We start from the raw sequence: 7002 nt of genomic DNA on the forward strand, positions 1-7002 counted from the left end.
TATATATGGGAAGACAAATTTGTGATCCTGAGGCAATATTTAGTCGCAAGAAATGGTCGCTATCTATCTACGGTCATAAACATTGTTCTCCAAGAAACAAACAACGAGAAGAACGGTCCCACCCACGCGACCTGCAGCGGAAGAGAATGAGAAACGAGTCAAAACTTGTTGGAAAAGTCAAAGATCTTGCCCCCGCTCTTTCTTTCCGCCCGGTCCGGGTCGGGCCGCGCCGGTGTCCGGCCCATCGCAGTAGAAAAAACAGGCAGCGGCCGTCAAAACCCGCGTGTCGCTGTACCACCTCTTCGGCCCACCGGAAGCCACATGCCGCCTCCTGGCTCGAGGTCGCGGGGTTAATAAAAAGACAGGAAAGGAGGGGAGGAGGAGGAGCATCCCGCATCGCATCGCACTAGGTCTCGGACATTCCTCTTTCTCTCCCTTGCTTGGGGAAGAAGAAGAAGAAGAAGAGAGGGCTCCCGACGCCGTCGCCCCTCGCCGCCGATCTGATCTCAGGAGCCAGCGAAGATGCATTCCACCAATCTGCTCCTCGAGGAGCCCATCCGGATGGTCTCCATCCTCGAGCCATCCAAGCCGGTAACCGTCCATCCCCGCCCCACGCTCTCTCCGTCGGATTTGATGATCTGCGTGGGGATCAAACCCTAATTGCGGCCGCTCGACTCTCCTGATCGGCGTTGGATCAAACCTTACTGATGTTCTATTTGTATAAATCAGAACTTCTTCCCGGCGATGACGAAGATCGTGGGGACGCTGGGTCCCAAGTCCCGGTCCGTTGAGGCCATCTCCGCCTGTCTAAAGGCCGGCATGTCTGGTTCGTATAATCGTATCTTCTTCCGCGACAGCGGAGTGTCTTTCTCTCTTAATTAATTGTTCTTCTATTTTCTAAATCTAACATTGATTTTCTGTGTTTTCTTTTCTTGCAGTGGCCCGTTTCGATTTCTCGTGGGGGGATGCCGCGTACCACCAGGAGACACTCGAGAACCTCAAGCTCGCCATCAAGGCCACCAAGAAGCTATGTGCTGTAAGTGCTGTCACAACCAACGCTGATTTGTGGCCATAAGTCGTGATGAAATCAACTTTGCCTACACACACCCAAACATGCCACTCAGAGTGGATCTGATGTTAGCTAGGTGAAATATGTTCTGTGGAGCTTGACGATTGGGTATTTTTTTGGACAGGTTATGCTCGACACTGTTGGCCCTGAGTTGCAAGTGGTGAACAAGAGTGAAGTCACAATCTCGCTTGAAGAGAACGAGTCTGTTGTTCTCACCCCTCACAAGGGCCAGGAGGCCTCTTCCAAGTTGCTCCCTATCAACTTCGCTGGACTCGCCAAGGTAACCCTCTTCCATCATCTCGCTGAATCTTGAGCTGTCTGTATTTAATTGTATGCGACGGTAGCTGTAAGCAGATCCACAGTTGTCTGTCTGTTTTATAATGTTTGTCATTTGTTGTCGCACTAAGATGTCCACTTGTATCTCCGCATGGATTAAATCAGAGCTATCATTTGTTCATTGCAGGCTGTGAAGCCCGGAGCCACAATATTCGTTGGGCAATATTTGTTCACGGGCAGTGAGACTACATCAGTTTGGCTGGAGGTAGAAATCTTTGACATGCTACAATTAAGCGTTTTGCCATATTTGACGTGTTATATGCATGTTGCAGGATCTTTCTTAGTGTTCACCAATTTCTGATACCAAAACCCTCAACTGCCTGATGTAGGTTTCTGAAGTTCAAGGGGATGACGTGGTTTGCGTGATCAAGAACTCAGCTACCCTGGCTGGGTCACTCTTCACATTGCACTGCTCCCAGATCCATATCGACATGCCCACGCTGTCTGATGAGGATAAAGATGTAAGGAACTCCTCCCAAGAATCTCTCTCTCCTTGTATTCTCCCCTTTATTAGAACTTGGCGACTAGACTTTACTTGTTAAAAAATATTTTTTTTCTTTAAACTGTAACTCCTTGCTGTAATCCATTATATGACTTTATGAGCATGCACCACTTTCAGGTTATGAAAAAATGGGGTGCTCCAAACAAGATTGACTTCCTCTCTCTTTCTTATACAAGGCACGCAGAAGATGTGCGGCAAGTAAGTAACTCATTACGTGGATATTTAGAGTGTACTACTTCACAGTGCCATCTTTCCCAACAGATTGAATTTTTTTGTATTGATATTTTGTTGAATAGTATCACATGTTTGTTTGCATATCATACTTTGTTAAAATGTTCCTAACATTGATGGTATTTTTCCTGCAATGCAGGCACGGGAGTTCCTCTCTAAGTTAGGTGATCTTAGCCAAACTCTGATTTTTGCCAAAATTGAGAATGTGGAGGTAATTTCAAGATATTCTTTAAACATTCCTGAGCAACTTTGATTTGTTTACTACATATTCACTTCTTACAGTAGTCATTTAACATTCCTGAGCAACTTTGATTTGATTACCACCTATTGACTCCTAATTCCTTGCAGGGCTTGAACCATTTTGATGAGATCCTGGAGGAAGCGGATGGTATCATTCTGTCAAGAGGGAACCTTGGAATTGATCTTCCACCTGAAAAGGTTGGTTGTCTCAACCTTCACAATGCATTATCTCTTAACTTGTTGTCCTAGGTAGTGAAAAAATAGAGACAATCACCCCAATGCATTGTTTCTTAAGGGTCATATCTAAATGATATTGCATTTAATTAGTTTATTATATTTTTTACATCTCAACATTGTGGCCTAGTTGTGGAGAAAAGGAAAGAAGAAGGAAATAGGGAGATAAGCCACAAAGGATCAGACTATTAATTACACTGCACAGGAAAACGAGCTAAGAGCTGTATCTATATGAACATACAGCTCCACTCTCGTTCTTTTTTAATTACAGAGCCAAGTATTGTGAGTGCCGTTGGCAGTTGTGAAGGCCTTTTGCTTGATTAACATGTATTTTTCCCATTTGCATGACGCTTAGTGATGATTTTATGTGCTTTAGTTAGATTTGCTTTAAAAAAAATCAAGGGTCTCTATTGAGTACTACTTTGTTTGTTCTTTAGGTGTTCTTATTTCAGAAGTCTGCTCTGCACAAGTGCAACATGGCTGGAAAGCCTGCTGTTGTTACTCGTGTTGTGGACAGTATGACGGACAACCTAAGGCCTACTCGTGCGGAGGCAACTGATGTGGCAAATGCGGTGCTGGATGGTTAGTTTTTGCCTCTTGCATATATCTTATACTTTGGTGATCCTGTACAGCTGCTCATTACTGCACCCAAACAAACTATAATTACAGAAGCTTTAACATGAATCACAATTGTTTTGTTCAGGTAGTGATGCCATTCTCCTTGGTGCCGAGACTCTCCGTGGGTTGTATCCAGTTGAGACTATTTCAACAGTGGGCAGAATTTGTGCTGAGGTGACTTTCTTTGGAGTTCTATATGTTCTCTTGATAAACACGAGCCTATTTGGGAGGGCATTTGTTGATAAGTTCCTTTTTATAGTTCAAATCTGACTTCAATAGTAAAATGTTGCAAATAAATACTATTCTTCCGAACAGCCCCTAAATGCGTTCTCAACAAGTACTCCCTCCGTCCCAAAATTCTTGTCTTAGATTTGTCTAGATACGGATGTATCTAATACTAAAACGTGTCTTGATACATCCGTATTTAGACAAATTTAAGACAAGAATTTTGGGACGGAGGGAGTATATCTTTGGCACTCTAATGGAATCTAATGGAAATTCACTGCTTTCTGCCTTCTCTCTTCATATTTGGTGATATATTTTCATGAATTGTTTCACAGGCTGAGAAGGTTTTCAACCAAGATTTGTACTTCAAGCGAACTGTGAAATATGTGGGAGAACCCATGACCCACTTGGAGTCTATTGCTTCCTCTGCAGTGCGTATTTTCTTTCTTTTCATTTTCCAACCTTTTGTTAGTGTTTACAGGGGAACAATTTTTGTCTTCCATTGATTTAATATCAGACGGTGACACTTGGGTTTATAAGTCTGAAATAATTTGCCACGTATTTGCTAGGTGCGGGCTGCTATTAAAGTTAAGGCTTCGGTCATCATTTGCTTCACCTCATCTGGACGGGCTGCAAGGTAGAAAGAAAAGAGTATTTCTTCTTAACAGGCTTATAGATTAATGGCAATTGATTCATATATTATGTCGTATCTGGTATATGCAGGCTAATTGCCAAGTACAGGCCCACCATGCCTGTCCTCTCTGTTGTCATTCCTCGTCTGAAAACAAATCAATTGAAGTGGAGCTTCACAGGTGCATTTGAGGTATGTTTACAGCCTTTTTCCTTGTAACCTTTTTACTACCTTCTTCTGTATGTGCTATATCTAGGTAATGATTCAGAACTAGCATGCTGATCTTCGACCTTAGAAAGATAACTTTAGGCTATAGTTTTTGTTTATGACAAATCTAACATTGAACCTTGCACAATTGTGCAACTCAATACAGAGGAACTATATATCTAGATATTTGCCATGTAATGCTAGAAAAGGGCACTTCATTTCTAGATCCGTCTTTTCTCTTGGCAAAAGATTGCTGTATGTATTGGTCCTTTATTTTTACATGGTGCATAATTCCTACTACCTCCGTTTCAGTTTACAAGGGACGTCTGTATTTCTAGATTATCAGTTTGACCAACAAAATATGTATTATATGCTGAAGTATACAATCAAAAATCGTATTTGAAACAGGCTTTGTCATGGTATACCTTTTGTAGCATATACCTCATATTTCACTGGCCAAATCGATGATCTGAAGATACTTATGTGCCTAACAAAACGAAAAATTGGGAGTATAACTAGACTGCTAATTAACATGTTCTGTAGAATTTTCCCTAATGAGGAACAGCATGGTGTTCAGCTAGACTCACTAATTAACATGTATACTACCATATAATTTTCTCTGATAAGAAACAGTAAGCTTCTGTGATTGGCTCATATTCCTTGCATTATCTTCCTGCAGGCAAGACAATCACTCATAGTTAGAGGCCTCTTTCCCATGCTTGCCGATCCACGTCATCCGGTGAGTTAACCTGCCTTTCATCAGTTGGATACATTAATATAAGCATATTTTTTGCAAACCATTTTTTGGTTGTTCTTCTCAATTTTTACAATAATATGAAAATAGGAACTACCTATGAATATGAACGCCCTTGTTCTGGACATAAAGAGAATATAATCTCAGTTGGCGTTGGTGCATATTCCAAATATGTGAAAACTGAATGCTTTACATACACTAGGCCAGTGAACTTATTAATCCTGCCTATAGGGTCTATGCTTGCATCATGTTCTAGTATTACTCTTAACAAATTAGCTACGCCCTCTGTCCGAAAAAGCTTGTCCCAAACTTGTTCGGATGCTAGATACATCCATTTGAGGGACAAGCTTTTCCGGATGGAGGGAGTATTACGGTAACGCTAGACTGCAGTTCACTTTCGAACTTAACTGGTGGTATGCTGGTTTGTTAACTCTTGTGTACTATAAACGCAATACGTGTGCACCAGTGATGCTGATGTTTGGAGGTCTTTCATCTGGCATCCACCTTGAATTATTTGGTAGCTAGAATTCCTTGATATGGACCCAACTAAGAACATGCTCGGTCTGGCTGGTGATTTGTACTGACATTGTTTCTCTGCCCTACAGGCTGAATCTACTAGCACTACAAATGAATCAGTGTTGAAGGTTGCTCTTGACCACGGCAAAGCATCCGGTGTGATCAAGTCGCATGACCGCGTTGTCGTGTGCCAGAAAGTGGGAGATTCCTCTGTCGTGAAGATCATTGAGCTGGACGACTAGGCAAAATTAGTCTTTGCTCAGGGCTTGCCAGATTTTTGACTAGGCCAAAACGTTGCTTGGTGGCTATGTATAATTCTATCTATAGTTTTGCAAAACGAGCAGTTTTTCCTATGGTGTCATCATAGGATCCGCGGTTACCATTCGAAAACCTACGCTAGTTATTATGGATATGTCCTCAGATTTTACTGAAGTGTAGCGAGTAAATGATCTGATGGAATAATGATATCAAAACTTTGTGACCCTTGCTTATCATCTTATGACTGTCAGTTGGAGAATTCTGGTATATAGATATTTTTTTTCGCGGCAATAGTTCTTTATTTCTTTTTGCCGCCAGGAATTTTTCCTTTCTGGTGGCGACGTTTATTCATGACAATGTCAATTGAGTTTGATTTTTTCCTGTTCTGGTGGCGACGTTTAGGGCATGTACAATGGTTGATAAGGTAGTCTTATCTTAAATCCTGCATGTAATTTTACAATGGTTGATAAGGTAGTCTTATCTTAAATCCTGCATGTAATTTAGATATGACAAAAAAACATATTTACAATTGGTCATTTCTTAGCATTATTTTCAATAACTAGCTATTCTTAAAAACGTGGTGACACATATTGTGCTAAGAGATCATCTTTTGCCTTCTCTTAAATAAGAGAAGACAATCTTATGATTTCCCTTATTCATGACAATGTCAGTTGAGTTTGAATTTGGCTTTGGCAACTCTTAACAATGTGCACTTGACTGAGCTTTTACCATTCTATTCGCACCTGAGTTGCAAACTTGTAAATTTGACTCAGGGGCAGTATCAAGCTCCAGCTCAAGACAGCTTACGTCAGATTTTTTATCATGGCAAAATCTAAACGTCTTTTGTGTCAAATTATTTTTTATCATGGCAAAATCTAAGGAAAACTCTTAAATTCAACCAGACTGATTTCTTGCTGGCCTATACTAACGAAGAGCCCGCTTCTCTATTCTCTCCTCTTCTCATTGCTCCAACTAAGCAAAGATATACTCCCTTCGCCCAAAATTCTTGTCTTAAATTCGTCTAGATAAAGATGTATTTAATACTAAAACGTGACTTGATACATTCGTATTTAGATAAATCTAAGACAAGAATTTTGGGATGGAGGGAGCATTATTGTATTCATTACAGCCTGCTTATGTCACCCTATTGTACTTGCTCTTATGTTACCATATGCCTCTCT

At 41.1% G+C, this 7002-nt stretch overlaps 1 protein-coding gene across 1 annotated transcript; it reads left to right on the plus strand.

The window, feature by feature from the left end:
* Nucleotides 1–282: 282 nt before the first annotated feature.
* On the plus strand, nt 283–6112 carry LOC123111195 (pyruvate kinase 1, cytosolic). The gene is made up of 16 exons (XM_044531926.1): nt 283–591; nt 730–826; nt 939–1036; nt 1194–1349; nt 1533–1610; nt 1735–1866; nt 2025–2105; nt 2278–2349; nt 2487–2576; nt 3050–3194; nt 3316–3404; nt 3791–3886; nt 4025–4092; nt 4179–4278; nt 4973–5032; nt 5653–6112. The coding sequence occupies exons 1-16, from the start codon at nt 523–525 to the stop codon at nt 5803–5805; spliced, it is 1584 nt and encodes a 527-aa protein (XP_044387861.1). The 5' UTR covers nt 283–522; the 3' UTR covers nt 5806–6112.
* Nucleotides 6113–7002: the final 890 nt, after the last annotated feature.

Source organism: Triticum aestivum, chromosome 5B (assembly GCF_018294505.1).
Source record: "Triticum aestivum cultivar Chinese Spring chromosome 5B, IWGSC CS RefSeq v2.1, whole genome shotgun sequence".
Lineage (NCBI taxonomy): Eukaryota > Viridiplantae > Streptophyta > Magnoliopsida > Poales > Poaceae > Triticum > Triticum aestivum.

Excerpts from the sequence above, each read along its gene's own strand:
- LOC123111195 (XM_044531926.1), top strand. The coding sequence starts at position 523 with ATGCATTCCACCAATCTGCTCCTCGAGGAGCCCATCCGGATGGTCTCC. Across the intron at positions 1,350-1,532 it reads ACTTCGCTGGACTCGCCAAG|GCTGTGAAGCCCGGAGCCAC; the intron begins GTAACCCTCTTC and ends TGTTCATTGCAG. Across the intron at positions 3,887-4,024 it reads AGTCTATTGCTTCCTCTGCA|GTGCGGGCTGCTATTAAAGT; the intron begins GTGCGTATTTTC and ends CGTATTTGCTAG.